Source organism: Lissotriton vulgaris, chromosome 3_1 (genome assembly GCF_964263255.1).
Source record: "Lissotriton vulgaris chromosome 3_1, aLisVul1.2, whole genome shotgun sequence".
Classification (NCBI taxonomy): Eukaryota; Metazoa; Chordata; class Amphibia; order Caudata; family Salamandridae; genus Lissotriton; species Lissotriton vulgaris.
In genome coordinates, this window is record NC_141689.1 from 1,012,605,549 (window position 1) to 1,012,632,489 (window position 26,941).

The 26,941-nt window shown below is 46.3% G+C and overlaps 1 protein-coding gene across 9 annotated transcripts in view; it reads right to left on the reverse strand.

Annotated features, from left to right (window-relative positions):
• MPDZ (multiple PDZ domain crumbs cell polarity complex component) overlaps positions 1–26,941 on the reverse strand; it is an 856,387-nt gene that overhangs the window by 618,348 nt on the left and 211,098 nt on the right. For all 9 annotated transcript variants that reach the window (XM_086961394.1, XM_086961393.1, XM_086961386.1 and 6 more), the window contains exon 14: positions 12,109–12,255. In XM_086961394.1, the coding sequence (XP_086817520.1) occupies positions 12,109–12,255 (147 nt within the window). The remainder of the gene's footprint in view (positions 1–12,108; positions 12,256–26,941) is intronic.

Consider the following 26,941-nt stretch of genomic DNA (forward strand, 5'->3'; position numbering starts at 1 on the left):
CCTCAACCTTCCTTCCTCAGATCCAGCAACGGCAAGAAAAGAAGGACGAGAATCCATGCAGAGCTAACAAGAGGACAACGCCCACTGACTTGGCCCCAGCCTACAGGCCTGTCTCCCCTCGAACCTGCTCCTGCGAAATCTCGGCTTGTCCAGCGGCCAGCAACCTCACAAACCCCGGAGGACCTGCCTGCATTCACTTCTAAAGCTGTTTCTCCCGTAAACACTGGACGTGTTTGAACTGCAGCTTCTGGTGCCAGCCAGAAACCGAGAATCCAGCACACTCTGCACCCGCCGAGCCCGGCCCGTGTTTGAGTGAACAAACACCACAAGGAGGTCCCCACCGGCAATCCTGACCCGAGATCCGGTGACCCCTGACCTGCCTCAAGCCTCCAGACGACGCCTGCAGCCTCAATCCAGAGGACCCCCACTACCGCGACCAGAGCGAGTAAGTAAATCAGACGTCCAAAGGCACCCCTGCACCCGGCGCCACACGGCCTTGTGTGCCCAACCCAGCAATGCCTAACCATCCCTCTACATCCAAACTTACCCCTCGAAGTGGTGGTCACTCCTGGAACATCCTCGTCCCGAGCCTGCAGTGTTACTTTGTCCCGGAGAATTCCCATTAAAATCAACAGGGCACCCGACCACAAAACAGCACCCTGCACCCAGCTGCCCTAGCGCCGCTGAGGGTGCCCCCTTGGTGCTAACTTGGTCCCCAACGTGCCCTGAGCTTAACCCTAGGATCTTTGCTCCCACAACCCTGTGGCCTGCTTGCCAGCCACCACCAACCGGAGTCCCCCTATCCCCCATTGGATAACATTGGGTCTCAACACTCTACACCCGGCTGCCCAAGTGCCGCTGAGGGTGCAACAACAGTGCATCACTGACCCTGGGAGACCCCTGAATCTAACCCCAGAACCCCAACCCAAAAGACCGATTACTTACCTTGAAACCAATAACTCCTTTTTCCTCATAAGATAACATTGACACTTTTTCTCCCAAAAAGTTTCCAAGTGTCGACTTTTGAAAACTGTAAATATTCCTTAAAAATCAGTTGATTAACCAAAACACATTTTCTCAACTGTTTTCAGGAAATGTCCCAGTGCTGAATCCAGGATTCAGCACTGAGTAAGAAAAAGTAACAATAACCTAACTTACCTGCTAAGTGAATTTCCTCCCATAGGATAACATTGGTGATTCTATGTGAAAAAGTTTCCAAGTGTCAACTTTTGAAATACAATAATATTCCTTAAAAATAGTACCTTTAACCAAAACGCATGTACTCACTTGTTTTCAGGAAATGTCCCAGGGCTGAATCTAGGATCCAGTCCCGTGAATTTTCCAACATTTTTGTTGTTGCAGCACTTCAGCATATCAATTGATGTTAGAAACAAGGGTTTAAAGCCATTCTTAATTATTTTATTTGCCCCCGCCCACCACCCACCTCTAACCACGATCAACAAAACATTGTAGATATAGTTAGAGTTTATGGTTAGGGTTTAAACCTGATTCTAACAGAAAAAGAAAATAGTACCAAAAGGAATGTTTATTTTCAGTAAATACCGAAGAACACCGTATTCTGGTGCTTTGGTGTGCCCTTGCATCTCACAGTAGAAGTGGAGGCTCTACCTTTAAGTAACTAAACATAACAGCACAGGTGCACCACAACATGCAGCATTTATGTTTTCAATGAATGAAGCAGAATAGAGTTCTTCGGTTTAGTTCCTTTATTTTCAAGAGATGAAGCACTGTACAGCCGACGCGTTTCGTCCCGAACATGGGACATCTTCGGGGGTTCTGCTATAGTGGAGAGATTTTAAATGAAAAGACTATATGAAGCTCTGACGTACAGTCCCGCTAAGGATGGACAAATTGATGTCCCATAGAATTCAAGAAAAAGCTTTCTATTGTCTTTGGAGAGTATAATCGTTGGTACATCAGAAGATAATCACCAGCACTGAAAGGAATCGCAGAGTGCAGAAAGAAAGTGCATAAACACTGTGTTTAGCTGGTGCTAATGCTGAATGCTGAAACCCACAAAAAACTGGCTAATATATTTTCACTGGTTCAAAACTACATTCTCCAGCTCTCTAACGGTTGTTGGGATTTTGCCCCAGAAAAAGATGGTTTGGAAGCAAAATAAGAAATTGTTCCTTCTTACTGTGATTAGACTAGCTTTCCAGAAATCCAATTAAAACTAGGATATACACACAGTACTTTAAAATGAACACATCTTCCAGGGATCTGTAGGGACAATTTTAGATACACTGTTTATGAAACACAAGGAAAATCCTACTTACCCAGTATGCATCTGTTCTTGGCATGTAGAGCTGTAGAATCTCATTCTTAGGCATAGATCACCATCTAGTGTTGGGCCCGGATGTTTACACTTTGTTTTTTCCGAAGAAGTCTTCCTAGTCACGAGGTAGGGGACTCCTCCTTTCGTGATAGTGCGAAGGGTCATTGACTCCATTTTCAGATTGTTTTCCCACACAGGGTGAGAGGATGGAGTAGTAGTAAAGAATAGAAATGGCCATGTGTATGTATGAATAGTAATAAGAGAACTACAGTAGTTACAGGTCCCCAGGGAGGTGGGTGGATGCAGGAGATTCTACAGATCTACATGCCAAGAACAGATGCATAATGGGTAAGTAGCATTTTCCGTTCGAGGCATGTGAGCTGTATATCACATGCTTATGCATAGACTGTACAGCAGTCTCCCAAAAAAGGTGCCTATCCTGTAAACAATGAAGTTGTCTCAAATAGTGTTTAAGTACTGCTTAGCCCACATTAGCTTCTTGTCTGGTTAACACATCAACACAATAGTTCTTGGTGAATGTGTGTGGTGTTGGCCATGTTGCAGCTTTGCAGATGTCAGTAATAGGGATGTTCCCTATGAAAGCCATAGTAGCTCCTAGCTTATGAGTGGAATGTGCTCTAGGGGGGTACCATTAGATTCCTTTTGGCTTTTGCATAGCAAATCGGAATACATTTAACGATCCACCTAGCAATACCTGATTCGGATATAGGATTGCCCTTGTGAGGTGGTGCAAAAGCGACAAAAAGTTATTTGGTCTTACGGAAAGATTTTGTTCTTTCAGTGTAATACAACAGTGCTCTTCTAGCATCTAAGGTGTGTAGAGCACGTAGAGTGTGTAGAGCACGTTCTGCAATGGAGTCAGGTTGAGGGACGGAAACAGGTAATTCAACCGACTGATTTATGTGAAATGCAGACACTACCTTAGACAGGAATTTGAGATTGGTACGAAGAACCACTTTATCTTTGTGTAGCTGGAAAAAAGGTTCTTCTATGCTTAGTGCCGTACGTTAACCCACTCTCCTTAATGACGTGATTGCAATGAGGAAAGCTGTTTTCCAAGTGAGGAACTGTAGTACACATTTGTGCATGAGTTCAAACGGTGGGCCCATTAACCTTGTGAGGTCTATACTAGGATTCCACACTGGGGCAGGTGGAAATCTTGGTGGTATAACTCTTTTCATTCCTTCCATAAATGCTTTGATTACAGGCACTCTAAAGAGCGATAAATGTTGCCTATTTTGAATATAGGCTGCAATTGTAGCTAGATGCAGTCTGATGGATGTATAGGCCAATGATAACTGCTGCAAATGTAACAGGTAGCAGATAATGTTTTGTATGGAAGCATCAAGAGGGTTGATGTTATTGTTACTGCGATAGATAATAAATTGCTTCCATTTGGCTGCGTAGTAAGCTCTTGTGGTAGGCTTTCTAGCCTCCTTAATTATGTTCATACAGTCTGGTGGAAGGTTCAGATTACCAAACTATATGACTTCAGGAGCCAGACAGTGAGGTCCAATTGTTTGGGATCTGGGTGTTTGATTTCTCCATGGCTCTGTGTGAGGAGACTGGGAGTTAAATTTAATTTTTGATGCAGTACTAGAGAGAGTTCCAACAGGGCTGATGTGCCCATGTTGGAGCCACCAGGATTAGCATGAGAAATGTTTGCCTGATGTTTCCAAACCACTAACGGAATGAGTGGGAGAGGCAGAAAAGCATAAGCAAATATCCTTGACCAGTTCATCCATAGAGCATTGCCCTTGGATAATGGGTGTGGATACCTGGAGGCGAAGCTTTGGCAGTTTGCGTTTTGGGGTGATGCAAACAGATCTATGTGAGGGACTCCCCAAGCTTGGAAGTAGGGGTGGATAAATTGAGGATGAAGTTTCTGTGAGAAAGTGGCTCTATATATACTGGACCAGAATGAGGCACAGTGTGTATAGAGTCCACAAACACCAGAGGTTAAAGTCAGGACTGACCTTACTCTCAAAAGTGGTAGCTTGGTCGAGCAGTAAGGCAGTACCAGAGGACAGTGTAAAGCATTTGTTGTACACACTCGGTCAGCAAAGGATTTCACGCACTCAAAAGACTGAATTCCAGGCCAATTGTTGTTATATCAAAAGATATAGTGCTTTTATTTTTAGAACCAACAGGCATAAAAATATACTTTCTGAATATGAGTACTCTCATGTAATTACTTTGCCAGGAAGCAATAAAGTTTGTGAACACAATAGATACAGGGGGTTGCAGAAGGCAACACAATTCTAGACACACTTTAGCATTGAGCCCAATGGGTTTTCAACATATAAGTACAGCTGATTACTATACAGATTACTTTAGTAGTTCCAGGACTAGATCCTAGATTCAGTCCTGGGGTCTAAACTAAAATCAATTCAATAAAAACGTTTTAGTTACTGTAGTGAATTTTCATAAATTTAAAGCTGTTTTAAAAGTTCACACTTAGAAACTTTTCAATGTAAATCTGACAAAGTTATCCAATGGGAGAAAATTCAGGTTGCAGGTAAAGTACGATCTTGTTACTTTTGTAATCCAGTACTGGGCTCCTAAGTCCAGCACTGGGGTCTCAACTTAAAACAGGTAGGTAATTGCGTTTCAGTATTTCGTATGATTTTTAAAGAATATTTCAAGTTTTCAAAAGTAGACACAGAAGAAATTTCATGGAAAAGCAGACAATGGATTCCTATGGAGAAAATACAGATTATTAGTAAACCCGGTAAGGATTACTTTGGCGGTTCAGTACTGAGCTACAAGGCACAGTACTAGCTTCTCCCCTGATCACTGGTGAGTACTTCGGAAGTCAGAATTCGGGTGATTTTATATGAATATTTTTAGTTTCCAAAACTTCACACTTAGAAGATTTTTCGAGTCAAACCAGTCAATGTTATCCAATGGCAGGTAAGTGAGTTATCGGTTTCCAGGTGAGTACTTAGCTGGTAAAGTTAGGGTTCTGGACATAGACTCAGGGGTCACCCAGGATCAGGTAAGTACAGTTGGTTCACCCCCAGCGGCTTAGAGGCGGCCGGGTGCAGAGGTATTTATGCCCAATGTTATCCAATAAGGGAAAGGGGGCCTCTGGTTGGTGGCTGCTAGCTAGCAGGCCACGCGGCTGTGGGAGCTGGGCTCCTGGTCACTTGCTGAGGGCAAATGGGGAAGTAGGATAGGGTACAGGTTGCACTGCCAGGGGCACTCGGGCGGCTGGGTGCAGGGTGCTTTGGAACTTGAAAAGGGAACAAAGGCTGCAAGCTCGGGGACAAAGGATCTTCTGGAGTGACCAACACTTCGAGGGGTAAGTTGGGATCTTGAAGGATAGGTAGGCACCCAGGAGTTGGGCACAGGGGGCCGTGGGGCACCGTGGGGCGCCGGGTGCAGGGGTGTCTTTTAAGGTCGGAAATCTTACCCCCTGCTGGTCGCGGTCGGAGGGGTCCTCTGTCCTGAGGCTGCAGGCGTCGTCGGGGTCGTCGAGGAGGGTCTTTTGGCACTGGACTTCGGGTCATAGTCGCCGGGGGGACGTCCTCTTGGTTCTGGATCGCTCGGGCACGGGCCGGGCTCGGCGGGGGCAGAGTGGGTTGGTCCGGAGCTTCCTGGCTGGCACCAGGGGTGTTGTTGCAGCAGAGCCTCTGCTGATGGGAGTCCCAGGCTTTAAGAGGGTCAGGGCAGGCAGGTCCTCTGGGTGTCCCAAGGTTGCTGTCCGCAGGAGTCGCCGGGAGTAGGCAGGAGCAGGTTCCAGGATCGACAGGCCGGTAGGGCTGGGGCCAAGTCAGTTGTTGTCGTCCTGTTGTTAGCAGCCATTGTCTGACCTAGGGTGATGTGGAGTGCAAAAAAACGATGGATTTAGGCCCAGATCTTTGTACTGGGGTGAAATGTAAGACATTGTTCTGCATTCTGTCCATCAACTGTGTTTTTTGCAGTTAGCAGCTGCACGGCGGGTCTTCTTCTTCTTGATCTTCTTTCTTCTTTTCTTATCAGGATATAAGGAAGGAAGGTTCAGGGAGCCCGTAAATACTGAATTTAGGGGCGTTACGGGTAGGGCAAGGACAGGGAGCAATAGGTCCCTGTCCTGGGGTGGGTACACCCCCTAGCCTGCTACTCTCCTGTGGATAGGGGGGCAGGAGCCTAGCTGTGATTGGGCTGGGCTCCCATCTCCAAGATGGCCGGGTCATGCTTCACCTCGTCTCCCCCACCTGATGGGTGGTGTTGGCAAAGGCTGGCACACCCCCCCTGCCTGATGTAGTTTTTCCTGCCAGTCTTCCCGCCAGAGTGGGGGTCAAGACTGGTGGGGGCCAGTTTCTGGGTACAGCAAATGGTCTGGAGAAGCTCACAGAGGCAGCATGCCTTTGAAGCTTCCCCCTGCCCATCCTGGGGGAGGAGACCTAGCACCTCGCCCAGGATGTGCATTGTTGCAGGCCCAGGAGAGCGGGGGCCTCTGCACCCAGGGGTCCAGCAAGATGTCTGCTGTGTGCCAGCCTCTGCATCTACTCAGCCCAGACATGGATTGTAGATTAGGGTTTCAGGGGGCATCTCTAATATGCCCTCTGGTGCATTTTACATTAAATCCCACACTGGCATCAGTGCAGGTTTAATGTGCTGAGAAGTTTGGTACCAAACTTGTCAGTCTTCAGTGTAGCCATTATGGTGCTGTGGAGTTTGTAATGACAACCTCCCAGCACCATATACTCTTAATGGCATCACTGCACTTACAGTGACCAGGAATTGTCCTGGGTACTGTGGGGGGACAGGGCTCCTGCACCTGTGCCCACACCTCTGGCATAGGGCACCCAGCTAGAGGGGTGACTGAAGTATGCCAGGGCAGTGGGTTCTGTTGGCATGACACACAGGGATGTGTGCCATATCGACTCTTGGTTTAGTACTGTACTTAGGCACTCAGCATGCAAAGGCAGTGTGTGGGTGCCAGGGTACAGGGCCCCTGAGGGTGGCACAATAGGTGCTGCAACTCTCAGGGGTCTTCTCAGGGTACCATTTAAAAGTGGCTGACAGGTGGCCAGAGATGCCAATTGGGGTTTAGTGTCAACACAGTTTTAGGGAAGGAACACAGGCCCTGGGTACATGGTTTGCAGGAATCCAGGGCACAAAGTACATCAGAAGTTCAGAAAAAAGTGGGGGCATACCAATGCAAAAAAAGATGGCACTTTCTCACAGTTTCCATTCGTGTATCTGATACCTCTGCCTGCTGAGGAGGTCCGCAATCTGGTTGTGGACTCCTGGGAGGTGCTCCGCTAGGAGATAGAAGTTGTGGTGAATAGCCCACCTCCAGATGTCTTGGGCTAAGTGGGACAGTTGGAGAGAGTGTGTGTCCCCTATTTCTGTATGTAATACATAGCTGTCATGTTGTCGGTTCGAACCAAGACAGCTTTGCCAGACAGGTGATCTTGAAAGGCTTTGAGAGCTAAAAAGATTGCCATCAGCTCTAATTGATGTGGAGCAACATTTGCTCCACAGCCCTTGCACTGTGTGTTGTTGAAGATGAGCCCCCCGGCCAGTTAGGGATGCGTCTGCTGTTAATACTGTCTGTGAAACCGGGTCTATGAAGGGCCGTCCTTTTGACAAACTTTGGATGTTCCACAACTGCAGAGAGCGATGAGTACAGCCGCTTATCAACACTAGATCGGTTAATAAACAGTGTGACTGGTTCCACTGACTGGCTAAGCATTCTTGAGTGGACGCATGTGCAGCCAGGCATGGGGAACGATCATGATGCAAGACGCCAACAGCTGCATGAAAACTAGAGCTGGAAGTGACTGACTGGCTTGAAACTGGAGAATTAATGCCTAAGTGTTTCACATTCTGGCTGTGTTGGGAAACCCAAGAACCATTTGAGTATCCAAAGTAGCTCCTTGATAGTTTTGAGTTTTGGCTGGCTGAAGATGTCCTTTTAACACATTGACTTTAAACCCCAGCTGGGAAGCAACTGAATGGTTATGGAAGTATGCTTGCGGGATTGCTGAAACGTGGCAGCTTTGATGAGCCAATCGTCCAGGTATGGGAAGGCATGAATGCTTTGTCTTCTTAGATGCATAGCTACTACCACCAGACACTTTGTGAAAACTCTGGGGGCAGTGGTGACTCCGAATGAGAGTACCTTGAATTGGTAATGTTGACCTGCTACCACACACCCGAGAAATTTGCGGTGAGCCGGGTGGATTAGAATGTGAAAGTAGGCATCCCTTAAATCTAGAGTAGGCAGAAAGTCACCCTTTTGCAAAAGAGGTAGTATCTGTTGAAGTGTTACCATGTGGAAATTGTCTGACTGTATGTAAAAATTTAGTTCTCTGAGATCTAATATTTGTCTGAGAGGCCCGTCCTTTTTGGCAATTAGGACCCTTGATGTTGTAGTGGTACGGGCTCTATAGCTTGTTTTAGTAGTAGGGATTCTACCTCTTGTTTGAGGAGCCGTAGGTGATCCGGTGAAAGGTTGTGCGACTTTGGGGGAATATTTGCTTTCAGGAAGCGCTTAAAGACACACCTTTTCCAATAGTGTCTTTATTTTCCTTTGTCTTACAGCGCTGGGATGCTCAAGAGTAGCCATGCGCTATGGAAGAAGGTATTCATTCATTCATTCATATTTGGAGGAGTGTTTATGAACTCCAGGCAGTAACCAGAATGGATTATTTGTAGAACCCACTTGTCTGTTGTTATCGATTGCCACTTTGGTAGGAATTGTGACAGTCTTCTCTCTATAGGTATTAAGTGGTCGGAGGAACGATGGGCAAGTCACTGCTTTGTATTGAAGGGTGAGGTACGTGTGTTCGAACCTCTACCTCTGCCTTTCCTGTTGTTTCCTCTATCACCACTTCTGAAGTAAGTTTTGGAACCTGAGAGCTGGTTATTGCCCTTATAGGTGGATGCAGTTTCCGAGGAATTATTTTTGGACCCTGCCGATAGAAAGAGCGCCAAAAGGAACCACAGCCTTGTGTAGACTAAAAGGCTCCCTTAGATTTAGATTAAGTATCTTTTTTCATCTTCTCAAATGAAGAATCTACCACCAACCCAAAAAGGTGTTCTTTATCAAAAGGTGTGTTCAAAATGGAGGTTTGAACCCTGATATGCGTAGCCAGGCATGTCTTCTTAAAAGGACACTAGTGTTCACCACTCATCAGCATCTAGGGAGCACCTAGTTTGATTGTTTGAAATTAATTGTCCCTCACATACCAGGTCTTGCGGTTTAGATTTGTGTTCTTGGGGTCGAAATTGGATGAGTTGTTCCATTTCATCCCAATGCGCACGGTCATATCTGGCAAGTAATGCTTGTATGTTGTATATGCGCCAGAAGTTAGCTGCCTGGGAAACTACCCTTTTCCCTGAAGCATCAAGCATCAAGGAGCTTTGACTCTTTACCTAGGGGTGGAGCATCTCCAGTAGTTTGGGGGTTTGCCCTTTTGCGTGCATTGGAATCTACTAACGAGTCTAAGGGTAATTGTCCTCTGATGTAGACTGGATCAGATGGGCAGGTTTGTATTTTTTATCCACTCTAGGGGTAAGGATACGTGTCCTGACAGGATCCTTAAATATCTCGTCTACTTGCCTGGTCATTCCCTTGAGCATGGGCACCATATGTGACGATTTTTGTGTGCTATTCAATGTTTCAAAAAGGAAATCCTCTTCAAGGGATTCTTTATGGAGCTGGACACCGTGGTAATTAGCAGCCATGCCTAGCAAATCAATATAGACTATACTGTTGTCTGGTGGAGAGGGTCTGGTACGATATAGGTCAGCATCCTTGTCTGTGAGCGAGTCAGTGTTGTAGTCCTCCCACTCATCTGTAGGTCCTGGCTGATCATCATCCTTCTTATTATCCCCATCACCCTGAGTGTCAGGTGTATGTGTTGGTGAGTGCTCAGGTAAAGTTGGCACAGGTAGAGACTGAGGCAAAGGTGTTGATGGAAGAGGAAGAGGAAGAGGAATAGGAGGAGGGGAAGGGTTTGTTTCAATATTTCTCTTCTATAGTGGAATATAACATTCCTCTTCGGTATTAGCCCCTCACTTCAGAGTCACCTTAGTGGTAATGGGTCCAGTTTTTGGATGTATGACCAAAATGTTCTGTTTTGGGTCCGGTTTTTAGAGCGGATCACCAAAACTATGCTTTTTAGGTGACTTTGGTGTATCAGTCTGTTTTGGCACCGAAGGTTTTGGTGCCAACGGTTTTGGGGTTGTTATTTTCGGATCCAAGGTGGTTTTCGGTTCCTTAGTGATGATGGTCGGGCGGACTTTGTCCTCGACCCCGATGGCTTTGGCACGTTGCCAGACTTGGAATGGGGCTTTTTTCGGAGGTTGAAGACTTTTTGGTAGGCTTCGGTGCCGAGCCATAAGGCGGGTCGTCGGAAGCGTGGTCTTGGAGCCGACCTTCTTTTTGGATTGACTTGGGAGTCGGGGCGAGGTAGGGATGTTGTCCATGCGGGATGTCTTCATCCTGGTCAGAGCCTCCGTCGTCATACAGGGAGTTCTGTTCCTGTTGCTCCTCGGCTCTGATAGCGACTCCGGCTTCTTCATCAGATTCAGGTCCGAAGAGGTCTGGAATGGAGCCTGTGTGTTGGCTCTGCATGTCATGTCGTCAAGCCAATCAGCAGCAAAGACACTTTTTGGTGCAGAAAGCTCGGCACGCGTTGCAGTCCTGTTCACTGTATTCCGCTGACAAACACAGTTTGCAAACTTCGTGTGAGTCAGTGCATGGGTATTTCGCGTGGCACAGAGGACAGAATTTAAAGGGAGTTTGTTCCATTGACTGCGAGTCGAACCAGGGGCTAGGCCCGGCGGCCTACCATGAGCTCTCTGATCGAAATAATGTTTTTATCAATAAACACGATACATGAAGAATGGAGAATGCGATCGGAAACAATACCGTTGAGGGTGAGTGTTCTACACACCGAAAGAAACTAAAGGTTCGGCGTCGAACCGGAGCTCAGCGGGTAACATCTGAACCCAATGGCAGGAAAAAAACTATCTGAAGATGGAGTCGATGACCATGCACACTATGACCGATAGGAGGAGTCACCTACATCGTGGCTAGGATGACTTCTTCGAAGAAAAACATAGCGCAAACATCCAGGCCCAACACTAGAAGGCGATCTATGCATATGCATGTGATCTACATCTGACATGCCTCGAACAGAAAGTTTGTGCATCTTATTGCACTCCTGTATGTAAACTTGCATTATGGAAGGGGCCACACATTTTAGTACCACCGACCTATGCACGTACAATGCAAGTGACTGCGCTATCTCTAATTTGCATAGGAGTGTGGCTTTATAAAAAAAGAGATTGTCTATGGCTGTGTGACTGTACCATACAATAGATGCTAACACATATAAGCCCTTGAGGAGCCTCTGACTACCAGTAAAGCATATTGGGTACATTATTTTTCTTCATTGATGGTCAAGTTCCTAGCCTGTTCCAAAAGTAGGCAGGGGTTTCGTCTCCACAGAAACACTGCACTTAGCAGGGCACAGAATAATAATATTTGCGCAGGCGCCACTGCACCCTGGTCTTTGAGGGGAGTCAGCAATTGGAGCATGTTAGTTCTTTCTGTTGGCACATGAACTGTTGATAGTACACATTTTGGTAATGGAATCACAAACCAGGTCTTCAGTGCTAACATAACAAGGGACAAGAGCCACATCTGCCATTTAGGTCCAAAGCTTCTGCCTAAACAATCTCACTCAGCCATCATTTTCTACTCTTTACTTCCCATGAAAGTAGTTAAACTCTACCATTTAAAAATTACACATTATAAAATCAATTGTACTGGTCTTCCTTACTTCCAATAGTTCATCTCCACTGAACAGCTTGCCGCACTGTCCCACCGGGCCCTCTGGCAAAATTGAACGTAAAAAATGATGTCCAACCGTAGCCTCCAGACTTATTCCTAGTCCACTACTTTCACTGAATTTGCAGACTTGAGCCACCTGGAAAGGAGGAAAGCACATTAATCTGGGGTTTGAGATACAAGTCTAAAAATAATTCCAAACATTTGAGATAGACTCAAGTACTCGTTACATATGGACTGTGAGGGGTTTCCTCGTGGTCATGGAGCAATTACTTGTTACTGGGCAGTATTTCCAGAGAGTGCTTTCATTTCTCACAGGCATGTGTCTGTACACAAAGCTGAGAAATAGTTTATAGTGATTTGTCTGAGTGTGGTCGCAGCTCTGTGCTTTGAATCTTTGCGTTTATGATGGTACAGGCATTTGTGTTATAGGTTTAGGCACATATGGGAGGTGTAAATGGTTTCCTCTACGAGATACACAGCACAAGAAGGTGGTTTCTCACATGTTGCCTTTGTGAGAAAGGCATCCATTATGTAACTTCCGTTTGCAGCTTTGGGGGTTGGTCAAAGACACATTTGCATTCTGCTATGCCAGAGCCCTGCTAAGGTAGAGAATACTGACCGGTAAAGGTTTGGCTGCCTGGGTAGCTCTATCTCCAGGTTTGGTCTGGAACAAGCTAGTCTTTTTTGCAATGAGTGATATAGGAAGCTGGCTCTGTATAGGTGGTTATACCGTGCACAGACCCCAGGGGTTCCCCAAATGTGTACAGGGATCAATGTAAAACCCCAAGTGCTCTATTAGTGGTGATGTGGGCAAGCTACCTTAGGCCTAACACAGAGGAGTGTAAGACTTTTATTGCACAACATTGATCAATATTGGACACGCGAGATCCACACCAATTTTAGAAAAATAAGTTTTGTTTGTATTTTATTTTAAGACCAAGATCTTCTCAATAAGGTAAGTACGTTGTTAGATCCAAATACTTTTCAAGTTCAAATGTTGGCACTTAGTTTAATTTCTGAACAGTTCAACGTTATTCTATGCAGGGAAACAATAATGCAGTTACACAGGTAAGTATTACACTTACAGTTCCAGTCTTCAGGACCAAAGGTTAGCAAGGGACAAGGGTCAGGTGTGTTTTAAAACGGTATCATCAGCGGCACAGGGGCGGCGGGGTGCAGAGGTCAAAATCAGAGTTCAGCCCAATGCGTTTTAATGGAAACTGGGGGTGCTCCGAGCCACACTGCTTGCAGGTACATAAATCAGCTGCAGGGGCCAAGCTTTGGGATTTACAGCAAGCACGGGGGAAGTGGTCACAAAGCAGCACCAACCATACACCACCATTAGCACATGGGGTAGGGTGCAAAGTGCAAATTCGACGTTGGGCTAGTAATGCTCTTTAATGGAGACTTGCTTTCGACAAACAGGCTGCAGGAGTCACACCAGAGGTGCAGGAGGGAGATCAATGAAAACAGAGGTAAGTAGAGATATATGGGGTCACAAAGACACTGTCGGTTCAGCTCATTAAGGCCCTGGGTCTTCGGGTGCAATGGTGCCTTTCGACGTCGGAATCTTCTTACCGGAGCAGGTAACAGTCAGGAGAACCTCTGGATTCAATCTACAGGTGTCGTCGTGGAGTCCAGAAGGGGTCAGCCAAAGCTGGACTTGAGGTCAAGATTGTTGGGACCCTGTTCTGGGCTGGAAGCGCAGGGTACAAAGTGGACAGGGATTGCATATTTGCAGGGCACCTGAAGTCAGTTTATGTTGGATTCTTGGGGATGGACACTGTTCTCGGGAATTCAGTTCTTTTTCAAAGTTCAGGCAGTTTTCCACTGGTTTCTGGAAGTTGCTGGCAACAGGACAGGCATTGTATTCTTGCAGGGTCTTAGAAGCTGGAGAAATGCAGTTAGGACTGGGGCCAAGTCAGCAGTCATCTTCATGCTTCGCTGCATGGTGTCCTCTTCGTCCTTCTTCTTAGGTTGCAGGTAATTAACTTCTAGTTCTGGGGGAGCCACCTAAATGCTAAATTTAGCAGGCTTGTTAGGAGAGTAGCAAGTAGGGCCAAAGGGCACCTTATCTGGGGTGACTGCACCCGCTATTATGCCAACCTCCTGTGGGTGGGGGCATAGACCTAGCTCTGATTGGAGAAGTCCCATCATCTTCAGGATGGAAGGGACTGAAAAGTGTGCTTAACTTAACCTCTTCCACCTGAGGAGTGGAGCTGGGTAGAGCTGGCAAAAGTGGGCACACTTCCTAGCCATTCTAAGGTTTCCCGCAGGTTTTCCTGCCCAAAGTGGGGGTGTAAACTGGGGGCTGCCATCTGCTGCTAGCAGCAGAGGCTGGGGCTGCATTACAAAGGCAGCAGGCCTTTGAAGCTTCCCCTTCGAGCACTGGGCCCATCCAGGGGGAGGAGGTGTGACACCTCTGTCCAGGATGTACATTGTTTCTGGTCCTAGAGAGCAGAGACTCTCCACCCAGGGTCCAGAAACATGTCTGTATGTGGAAGGCTGCCTAAAGACAGTCAGTGCCCAAACCAGGCACAGTAGGTTTTCAGGGGGCACTTCTGAGGTGCCCTCTGAGTACATGTTACAATAAATGCCACACTGGCATCAGTGCGGGTTTATTGTGAGGAGTAGGTTGGTACCAAACACTCATGTCTTCAGTGAAGCCATCATAGTGCTGTGAAACTCAAGTTGTCCAGTTTCCAGCCCATGTATTTTCTATGGCTTTCCTGGCACTTTCAACATGAAGGAACAGACCCCAATGTTGTAGGGGCATTTCTGCTCATGCAGATATGCCTACACCTGGGATACAGCGCACCCTGCCCTGCTGGTAAGGTCTGCTAGAGGGTTGACCTACCTATATCTTAGGCAGTGCTAGCTGGCATGGCACACAGGTAGTATGCCATGTCGACTTATTTATTTTGTCTGCACCAGGACATGCATACTGCAGTGGCAGTCTGCAGGGCCAAGGTGGGGGACCTTCTTCAGTCCCAATGCCCTTGGCACCCAGGTACCATTTATTAGGGACTTGCAGGGGGCCTGAAGGGCCAATTGGGGAATATTTATGTTTAGGGAAGAAGCACTGGCATAGGGGACCTGATTGGCAGGGACCCTGTGAACTACATAAATGTCCAGGCAAAAAGTGGGGGTTAACCATGTCAAAAAAGTCACTTCCTCACAGTGCACTATGCTAGTTTGAATATTCAATTCAGTGACCTCTCTGTTGTCTTCATTATGGAACACGGGAAAAGAACAGACTCATCAAATGAAATCTAATCTGTATCCCTGAGATGCACATACCTTCGACCATCTGTGGCTTTTTCCCTCTACAATAAGGAAGAGCCCCCATGCGAGGTGCCCTGCATCACGTGTTAACCTAATGGGTTTTTAAATTGCTGCATCCCTCCAATTACTCTGGTGTGCCGCGAGTGGCAACCAGAACTGGATAATAACTGCTCCTTCAGTGCAGTTCCCAGTATTCATTCTTCTGTGCTTTTGCACAATCTCTGAAACCCCAGTAGAGAGAGATATTTGACTACGTTAAGGTTGGCCAATATTACTGTTTCCAGCACATTTATGACAAAAGCATAGGACCTTGAGAATTCTGTTGTCTTTTTCGATGCTGAGAAGATCTGAACTTTACTGCCCTAGACAACGAAACAGCTGGCTGACCTTGAGAATAACAGTAAGGCCAGATGACTGGGGTATCTGAAGAGGACAAATGAATTGGAAAAGTCTACCCTGGAGCCATGAGTCCCCTGCAGCCTAACTGACCCCCAAACGTATTTGTAAAGATCTGCATACCCTATGGATTGATGATGTGCTTGGATCGGTAAGGAACTGTGCCTTGACAGTGAACTTTGTGGAAGCCTGTATCTTTCTCTTTCTCCCACAAGGGAAGACACAGGGTCACTCCCAACGTTATTTGGGTGTATCCTCTTGAGGGATGCGGGCTGTGCCATTTCAGGAACCATTTGACCAGTCTGTCTACAATATACAGTTCCACTGAATAAATGCACACTAGGGCCTTAACTCGAAGCCAGTGTTTTCCAGATGCTGGCGGGAGCAAGAAGGTCCAGAGGATGCTCCATGTTTCATGGATATACTTACCATCAAATATGCCTGGCTCTTACCAACTTTTTATTAGCTCCCTCGGCTCAAAGTCTCTGATCTATCTGATCTTTTCCCAGGTCCCCAGAGCAGCCAGCAATCAAGGATAAATGTAAGAAATATCACTGTACACATAACATATTTTAAGCATTCTGTCTGACGAACTGGGACACATAATTCAGAGTACAAACCTTAGATTAAAAATTCTACAAGAATGCTGAGGAAGGACTCAGGATCACCTAGTTGATATGATAACATTGCCCATCGACGAAGTTATTTAGAGTATAGTTTCGTATTGCATAAATGTGCTGCAAAAACGTTTAGGTTGTATCACAGCCCCAGAAGATGCAAGTGCATTTTTTGTGTTGTTCGTTATTTTACATGCCCTATATTTCCTATAAGTAAAAAAAGAATTATCCCTTTACAAAAATGCACCTTTGACTGGGCATTCAGTTAACGAAGTGTGATTAACAGATTAAAACCTACAATCACACAATACATCAGGGAAAATTATAAATGACACCACAGGATACATGTGTATATCAACCATGTCAGAACTGCTGTTCTATGTATATATGTGTGCATATATAGAGAGTTAGGTCTGATACTAACAACTACAAATTGTGCCATGTGTCTATGTGTGGGTGTCATATATATATCAATGTATATGTATATTTACATTATTTACATGTTGCTAATATATTATAAACATCTGCTCTTCCCATTCCTCCTTCCTCTGACTCATCCTAATCCTCTGACTACTTTGAACTTCCAAACATTCTTCTCAATCTTTCACGCCCCTTTTAAACCATCCCACCCAACTAACAAGCACACAACGACTTTACTTACAAAACAACTCACTAAATCCACTCCTTTCATTCTATCCCTACCCAAATTCCACTAAACACTTGAGAAATTAAGAGCACATCCTAATACAACTAGCGCTCAAAAAAAGAAATACAAAAAATGATACTAACCTACTAGTTACTAATCCTGGGTTCCAGAGTAGCGTGCTACTCATCGCAAAAGCACTTCAATGCCTCGTCAGGGATTGTGCTATACAAATGCAATTAATGCCTTGGCTTCTTGTGGATATTGGTCTGGTAATGTACCCCAAACAATCCCCTGATCCTGTAGTGTATATACATCGGTGAGTCATGAAGGAAGTCCAATGCAGCTGATTGAGAGAATCTGGTTTTTGACCTAGTAATGCCTTCGAGCAGAGTTCTTCCAATATGTCTGCCTTCACATTTTCCACATCTGTCGAGGTGGACTGTTTTATTCTGCATATATGTTATCTGTATCCTCTGCCTTTCGTTTCAAACTTCAGAGAAAAGACCCCAGGATTTTAGAGCGTTACTGTTACATAAATGTAGCACATGGTGCCATGTTGTTGCAATGGCTACTTTCCATGATAAAGACAGAAGAACAGACTTTATGGGTCAAAAAGGTTCTGTTCCAGGATTTAAAAGTAATGCAAGGTCTCTTTTTGTTAAGGCAGGCTTGGCAACTGAAAGCAACCGCTGCCAAAAACATCACAAACCCAGACCTGCACTTCAGCAAGTTGGGCTACCTGCCTATAAAGGAGTTTGGGTAATTATACTCTTGAAAGTAGCAACATTAGGAGCCAAAGGTAGCATTTAGCTACACAATCCTTTTTTTTCAAATATACAGATGAAAAGCGACTGATTGTACAGGTCCTAGGATAGGAAATGTAAGGAAATATTTAAATACCAATGTATGTCACAGTAACTCGGAGCAGTACATTTTTACGAAATACAAATAATGAAACGCCTGCAAAAAAATGGTTGCTACAGACACGTGTAGCGGCACTCTTGTGAGCAAAGTGATGAAGTAATTCTATGGTTGCTAGAGCATTACTGCCTTGACAGCTCTATCTGTCCACCAGCACACAATGCCCTGGTTTTCAGTGGACTTATGCGACTTTCTTAATGTATACAATGCATTCTTGTTCTAAGACAGGCTTCTTCAGCAGTGTAACCCACGTCTGCAAAAAATAAGGTTACCAAATTAATATTCAAAATGTGAAAAAGGTCAGACTGTAAAATTAGAGAAAGTACCATGTGGATTCTCTTCCCCGGTCTTCAAATTGAAAGGAAGTAACGGCAGCTCCCTTGCATCGTGTAATTATCTCAGAATACCAAAATCTGGAAGGCTAGCAATGACTTTTTAGAGGCCACGTTAAGCAAACGGTGCAGGCCAAAGAGAGACATCGCCATTTTGTTTGTGCCCCATGGTACTTGATATCATAACAAAAAGCCCACGTAAAATATTAAAATGTTTGCGAAGGGGATTGCCCTCATTTGTATGAAAGCAACTCAATCAATTAATTATCTGTTGCAGGTCACCCTGAAAGAATGCAGCCTTTTCCGGAAGGAAATGGAACATATATACTATTGAGCAGGTGGTCTAGATTTTGCTCGTCCCAGGGTATTGCTTTGGAAGGGGCCGGGAAGGTCCATACCGTTCAAGGGCTGCAATTACGTCCTGCACCCTCAGCAGGGAGGACGGCCCTGGCTCGAACCCAATGCTAACCAAGGCTTCCCTGCTGCCTGCTCACTAGGACCACCAATCAAGACCAAAGGGCTTCACGGTCGATCATAATGCAAATGCTACTTACCAGTATCCATCTGTTCTTGGCATGTAGGGCTGCTGACATTCATATCTGTGCATAGATCGCCGCCTAGTGTTGGGTCCGGATGATTGCACATTGTTGTCCTGGAAGAGTCTTCGAAGTATCACGAGATAGGTGGCTCCTCCCCTGGACTACAGTGCGCATGGGCATCGACTCCATCCCCAGATTGTTTTTAGCCATTGTGGCCAAGATGGAGTGAAACTCAGTGAATGATGACCATGCCATGAAATGATATGTGAACACTGCAGCTGCTACAGGCGCCGGGGAGGAGGGCGGGCGATATGAATGTCAGCAGCCCTACATGCCAAGAACAGATGCATACTGGTAAGTAGCATTTGCAGTTCGAGGCATGTGGGCTGCTGAATTCATATCTGTGCATAGAATACATAGCAGTCCCTCCATTAGCGGAGGCCGCCCGTGCCAGCTGCAGCAGTTTGGAAAAGTGTCTTGAGAACAGCCTGCCCTACAGCTGCCTGCTGTTTGGAGTGTACGTCTACACAGTAATGCTTGGTAAATGTGTGTGTGGTAGACCATGTGGCTGCTCTACATATGTCCTCTAAGGGAATGTTACCTAGAAAAGCCATAGAGGCCCCCAACTTTCTAGTGGAGTGGGCTCTTGGTGGAATGGTAAGAGTGCGTTTTGCCTTTGCATAGCAGATTTGAATACATTTCACAATCCACCTAGCAATACCAGCCTTTGAAATAGGGTTACCTTTGTGATGTGGCGCAAAGGCAACAAAAAGCTGCTTAGTCTTCCTAAAATCCTTGGTCCTATCAATGTAATACATTAGGGCCCGTTTAACGTCAAGGGTATGGAGCATCCGCTCCACCAGTGACTCTGGATTTTGAAAGAACACCGGCAACTCAATTGTTTGGTTGATGTGGAATCGAGACACAACCTTGGGTAGAAATTTAGGGTTAGTGCGGAGCACTACCCTGTTTGAATGAACTTGGAAGAAAGGCTCTTGGATTGTGAGGGCCCGCAGTTCACTAACCCTCCGTAGCGATGTAATTGCTACCAGGAAAGCCACTTTCCACGTTAAGAACTGGATCTCGCAGGAATGTAGTGGCTCAAAGGGAGGACCCATCAGTCTTGTAAGAACCACATTGAGGTTCCATTCAGGAGCTGGTGGAGTCCGTGGCGGAATGACTCTTTTGAGGCCTTCCAGAAAAGCTTTGATGGCAGGCACCTTGAAAAGTGAAAGGTGCTGTCTGTTTTGGAGGTATGCGGCCATCGCAGACAGGTGAATGCGAATGGAAGTATATGCCAAATTACACTTGTATAGATGGAACAGGTAACAGATGATGTTCTGAATAGAAGCATCTAGTGGATCAATGTTGTGGCTTGCGCAATAGATGACAAACCGCTTCCATTTTGCCGCATAACATGCTCTAGTAGTGGGCTTCCTAGCCTCCCGAATGATGTCCATGCAATTGGGAGGAAGGTTGAGGTTTGGAATCAGAAAGTACAGGGAGTAAACTCCTGTACCTCTTTCCTGCAGGGGCACAAGCTCTATTGCCCCTTTTTGCAGCATGACGTTGACTTCTTGCTGCAACAAGTGCAAGTGCTCGCCGGACATAGGACGGTTCTTTGGGGGTATGTTGGGTGGAGTGGATGTGAGCTCCAGACAATAACCGTATTGGATAAGAGATCTGACCCACCTGTCCGTGGTGATGGACTTCCACATGGGCAGGAACTGTTGGAGTCTCTCCCCGACCGGTGTTGCGTGGTCGGGGGCAGTGACAAGGCGTCACTGTTTGTTGGCGGTGGAGGACCTGGAGCTGTTATTTCCACGTCCTCTGCCTTTGATGTTGTTGCCACGGTATCCACCCCGACCCTTGTTGGTAAAGGAAGGTTGGGTGTTGCTCTTGTAGAATTGCGTTGACTGTGACAGTTGACCCCTCGAGGTGCCTCTATTATTGGAGCGACGAAAGGAACCACCCCGAAACTGCTGGGACTGCAAGGCACCCATAGACTTTGCAGTGTCGGTGTCCTTGTTCATTTTTTCGAGGGTGGTATCAACCTCTGGGCCAAACAGGTGGTCTGGGTTGACCGTCTGGTTCAAGATGGTAGTTTGAATGTCTGGCTTGAAACCGGATATCCTGAGCCATGCATGTCTACGAAGTAGAACGCTAGTGTTAATTGCTCTTGAGGCGGTGTCAGCCACGTCCAGAGCGCACTTAATCGAAGCATTGGTGATAAGCTTCCCCTCCTGTATCAACATTTCTGCCGCTTCCTTATATTGATCGGGTAAGTGCTGTAAAAGGGTCTCTAGAGTATCATAGTGTGCCCTGTCATAACGCGCCAGTAGCGCCTGTGTGTTGGATATGCGCCATATGTTGGCTGCCTGCGCAGCCACCCTTTTCCCCGGAGCCTCAAATACTTTTGATTCCTTGTCTGGGGGAGGAGCAACACCCGTAGTTTGTGAGTTGGCTCTTTTGCGTGCATTGGAGACAACCAGGGAATCCAGAGGCAACTGTCCTTTGATATAAGTAGGATCAGTGGGCGCTGCCTTGTACTTCTTGTCGATACGTGGGTTGATGACTCTTGCTCGGGTGGGCTCCTTGAAGACTTCTGCCGCATGTTTCAACACCCCTTTTAGCATTGGCAAAGTTTTTACAGTTTTTTCAGAGACTGAAAAGGTGTCAAAGAGGAAGTCGACGTCCACTGGGTCAGCATGGAGATCGACGTCATGATTAGCTGCCGCCCTTTCAATGAGTGCATTGAAAGCCGCAGAGTCTTCTGTTGGGGAAGTCTTGGCTGAAAAAAGCTGAGGCTCCTGCCCCGAATGCGGATACCCAGGATCGCCACCAGCAGACCATGGCTCAGTCACATCTTCTGGGTCTGAGTAGACTGGATAGGAATACTCATCCTCGTAGTTGCCGTCACCCTCCTTCACATGGGAATGAGTGGGTGAAAGTTCATGTGCTTGTGGTGATACAGGCTCCGTAGAGGCAGAGCAGAGTCCATCTTTTTCTTAAGTGGAATTTGGTAATGCTCCAATTGTGGGTCAGGGGTGATCTTTCTCTTAAGGAGAGAGAGCTTGCCCATGTTGGCGTAGATGATCACTTCTTGACGCTCCTCTTCTGCCAGCGGTCGGTGCCGTGGGCTTGGGACCACTAACGATGCCTTCGGCGTCGAAGATAGCTTCACGGGCACTCCGGCCCCAGGTTTTGCTGTGAAAGCCTTTGGCGCCGTCTTTGGCGGCAACGTGAACAGAATAGGCGTTGGCGTCTTTGCCGGATTTTGAAGAGGCTTGGGCGGAACAGGGTCCTTCGGCTCGACTGCTGCGGACCCCTCCCTAATACGTTGAAGGGACTCCGTAACCTTCTTAGTGAACGAGGCGGAGGGACGCACCGGCTCGAGAGAGTCTTCTGAAGCTGGATTTGGGATGGCGACCAATGACGCGGTCTTCGGAGCCGACGCCGTGGCCCCCTTGGCCTTGTCAATTGGAAGCGAGGCAGTGAGAGACTTGGGGTCGTCCTGCCGCTTCTTCGGGTCGAGAGTGGCCTTCTTATGGTCGTCGGCCTTCTTGGGGTCGAGTTGACTCGTATGTGCGACGACCGTCTTCGGCGCCGATGCAGCTGCGTCGGTCTTTTTAACCTTCGGCTTCGATACAGTAGCCTTCGGGTCGGCCATTTTGGCGTGGCCCTTGAGCTCGACGGCCATCTTAGATTTCTTCGGCGCCGAGGCCTCCGAAGTCTTCGTCCCGACCAGCGTGACTAGAGTTTTCGGTTTCGATACATCCGGCGTCGAGACCGATGGTTTCACTTTCGGTTTCTGTACCGTGAGTGGCGCCATATCAATGTCCGTGGCCGGGCCGGAAGGCGGAGCCGTGGGACGGGAATCAAGGCTTTGGGTAAGGCCCGAAGGCGATCCCTCGACCTGGGCCTTAGAATGGTGGCTGGCCCCGGAGTCAGTCTGAGGAAGCTCCTAGTCCGAGCTATCCTCTACGGTGGCAAGGGCCCCGTCGTCGTCCCCTACCTCCTTGACGACTTCATCGAAATCCTCGTCTTCCGCGTCGTAGTCGTCCTTGACCTCCGACGCCGGGTTAGATTCTGTGATCTCCTGGATAGTGTCGTCCCCGACATCCTCCGTGTCGAAGATGTCTGCAGGAGGTGGTGCCGATCGCTGGGCCTGCAGGCGCGCAGCCCGGCGGAGCTTGAGTGTCTTCTTCGACTGGAACTTGGAGCAGGCCATACACTTGGCCTCGTCGTGGTCCGGCGACAAACACTTATTGCACACCGGGTGTACGTCGATATGCGGATACTTCGAGGCACACACCGGGCACCGTTTAAATGGACTTCGTTCCATGATGGAAGTAGGTTGGAGCGTTGTGTAGGCCCGTCCGCGCCGAAAGCACGCGGAAGGGAAGTGTTGATTCGGAGCCGAGGAAACTACGAACCCGAACGACAGACAATACCGACGCAAGTCCTAAAGACCTTTTGGTCTCGAGCAAAGAAAGTTAAGAACTATCGATCCCGACTGAGGGAACCGAAACACATCCGAACCCAATGGCGGAAAAAAACAATCTGGGGATGGAGTCGATGCCCATGCGCACTGTAGTCCAGGGGAGGAGCCACCTATCTCGTGATACTTCAAAGACTCTTCCAGGACAACAATGTGCAATCATCCGGACCCAACACTAGGCGGCGATCTATGCACAGATATGAATTCAGCAGCCCACATGCCTCGAACTTAAGGCTCCCTTTTTTCCATTTTTACGCATTTTTACAGGGAAATACAGATAGAAAACAATGTGTTTTCTGTCTACATTTATTTTCAAAAGTGGATAAATACAGAAAACTGTAGGGAGGACCTGTCCTGGCAGTTCGGGCTGGTCTGTTCCCATTGGGTGCAGGGTCAAGACTGATTTGCATATGCCTGGGTCCAAGCTGGAATGGCATGGTGAGCAAAAAAACGATGGATTTAGGCCCAGATCTCTGTACTGGGGTGAATGTATGACATTGTTCTGCATTCTGTCCATCAATTGTTCTTTTTGCATTAATCACCTCAAGTGGGACGGGTATGCTCAGACGTGAGTCCCGTGCTCTCAATGCCACTGGGGTCAAGCTATCCTGGCTGATGAGGGCTGAAAGCCTGAAACCGGTCCTAGGATGCTTGTTTCCAGTCCAGGGAGGGCCTGGCCTGGCAGTTCGGGTTGGACTATTCCCATTGGGTGGAGGGTCAAGACTGATTTGCATATGGCTGGGTCCAAGCTGGAAACGCACAGTGAGCAAAAAAACGATGGATTTAGGCTCAGATCTCTGTACTGGGGTGAATGTATGACATTGTTCTGCATTCTGTCCATCAATTATTCTCTATGCTTTCATGAATTATAGCTTAAGTCAAAAGGAAAATCCCTGGACTACATACATTTTTCTCCACACTCTATCTCACATACACATCGATCACTAAGGCAACACAATTGTTATTATATGTCAGGCCAACACAGAAATATGAAGTTTACACTCTTCGTGTTTTATTAAGATATTTTTTCTTAGGTTAAAATTCAGATCACTGTTTGAAAGGCATCATTAAAAACTTATACAGTGTTGTCAAATTTGAACAAATTAATTACAATGTTACATTCAGGTACACAATAATAAAAAGACAAACAAATTATAAAAGTTATAGTCATTCAGTTACCACAATTTCAAAGTGCATAATAAATCACAAAACAACCCCTACAACCTGTAAGTAAAAAGTATTCCCTACTACTGTTTTATCCTGACCCAATATCCTCATACGATTTTGAAACAAAGAGGTAAAGATCACAGTATCCAAAATCAAGGTATATCTGCTATCTGGTTGGGTTTCTGTTGGGTTCTATTTATCTGTGCATCGACGCGTTTCGGTGATGTCTCGCAATAGGACTTATATCCATGGTCCATAATTGAGTAAACGCTGCCCTGAATCAAATAAGGGAGATCTACCTGTATCAGAAATCATTAGTCCAAGATAGATCGATAAAGAAAAAGTACAAGGAAGGAATTAAAACATTGCCATCCTTCCCTCTGATAAAGGATATGTATTAACGATGAACCCCATGAATTTCGCTGTCCTGAAGAAGGTGTTAATATGTCAGTGAGACAACACCGAAACGCGTTGACGCACAGATAAATAGAACCCAACAGAAACCCAACCAGATAGCAGATATACCTTGATTTTGGATACTGTGATCTTTATCTCTTTGTTTCAAAATCGTATGAGGATATTTGGTCAGGATAAAACAGTAGTAGGGAATACTTTTTACCTACAGGTTGTAGGGGTTGTTTTTGTGATTTATTATGCACTTTGAAATTGTGGTAACTGAATGACTATAACTTTTATAATTTGTTTGTCTTTTTATTATTGTGTACCTGTATGCAACATTGTAATTAATTTGTTCAAATTTGACAACACTGTATAAGTTTTTAATGATGCCTTTCAGACAGTGATCTGAATTTTAACCTAAGAAAAAATATCTTAATAAAACACGAAGCGTGTAAACGTCATATTTCTGTGTTGGCCTGACATATAATAACAATTGTGTTGCATTAGTGATCGATGTGTATGTGAGATAGAGTATGTAGTCCAGGGATTTTCCTTTTGACTTAAGTTGTCGACAGTACCCTGTTCCCTGGAACTCAGTGGGGTCTTCTCTTTTGTGAAATCTTTCATGAATTATAGGCCAGCAGCTGAGCAGATGGACAACTTTAAAATTAAACAAGCATTGGCATAACCAATAGGTCTTGCCTTTGGGACCTTAGAAGTGTTTAGTTATCCAGCACAATATCCTTGGTGCAACAACATCAACTGTTGCGTGGCTAAACACTTATAAGGTCCCAGAGGCGAGACCTATTAGCTATGCCGATGCTTGTTCTGTCTAGCAGCGCTATTCCTGCGGTCCTGCCTTTTGTTATGTTCAGCCTGTTTGATAGAACACAGTACCACTGTTTGTAGATGAACATTTCTGAGAGTTTTTATTACCAACAAGGTTAGAACACATATTAGTAGAGTGCAAGTCCTCACCCCAAGAGTTTGTTTGTGCTGTTGAATGGTAATACTTGCTCAGCTCAATGGTACACATTATTTCTCGACCTCAGAAGGACGAAAGGCTATATAAACCAATGTGGAATTGAACATGTGATTATGGGAGGCAAAAACAGATCCTTAGAGAGGACACATTAGCTCCTTGAGTCGCAATGCAACACATAACTGTTAATATACCACGTGTTCCGGTAAGATAATGGTGTTGGGACACTGAAGTGACACATAAAGAGTAGAGTATTTATCTGCTGCTGCTAATCATCTCTGCAAAATTGCTAATAAAAAATAATCAAGCAACAGCAGGGGCAGGACCGGTTGGGGGCAAGGATGGCTAGGTTCTGTTGGTGCTCCGGACTGGCTCCCTGTGATGCTGGTGTGCATGTCCTCAGAGCCTGGGGCACTCTGAAAACCTACTGACTGCCTGGAAGTCATTGCAAGCCATGCTGACCTGATGTACTTTTTAAACCCTACTGACCTCTGACACTCTTCAAACCCACTGACTACAGCCCACTCTGCGGCAAAACCTGACACACACTGCAACCCTAACTTACTCAGTAAAACCACATACCTTTGACGTACTCTGCAAACTAGCCAACCCACAACACATTCTGCAAATCTCACCAACCTAAAGCACAATGCAACCCTCTTGTCTTAGGTAAAACAGAGTGCAGTGCTTTAAATGGTAGGTGTTTTTATACATTTCATTCATTATTTTTTATTCATTCCACCCCTCCTTTACCCTCCTTCACCCTCTGACCCCTGCTGCCACACACATCAACAAAACCATCATCCACCCACAGCAGCTAAAATATCAGTGATTGAGGTGAACTGGGGGAGGTCCGGGGATGTTTGCTTTCAGGGGCCAGTCTCTGCTCACCCAGGTACTGACCAGTGAACACAAAAGGGGCCCCTGCTGCTTCATGTATTTCACTATGTCAGCATGACCGCCAAATGTCTCCCCGCCCAGGGCGCCGATTTAGCGAAGGCCCGCTCTGTACAAATCACAACAAAGAACTGCAGTGC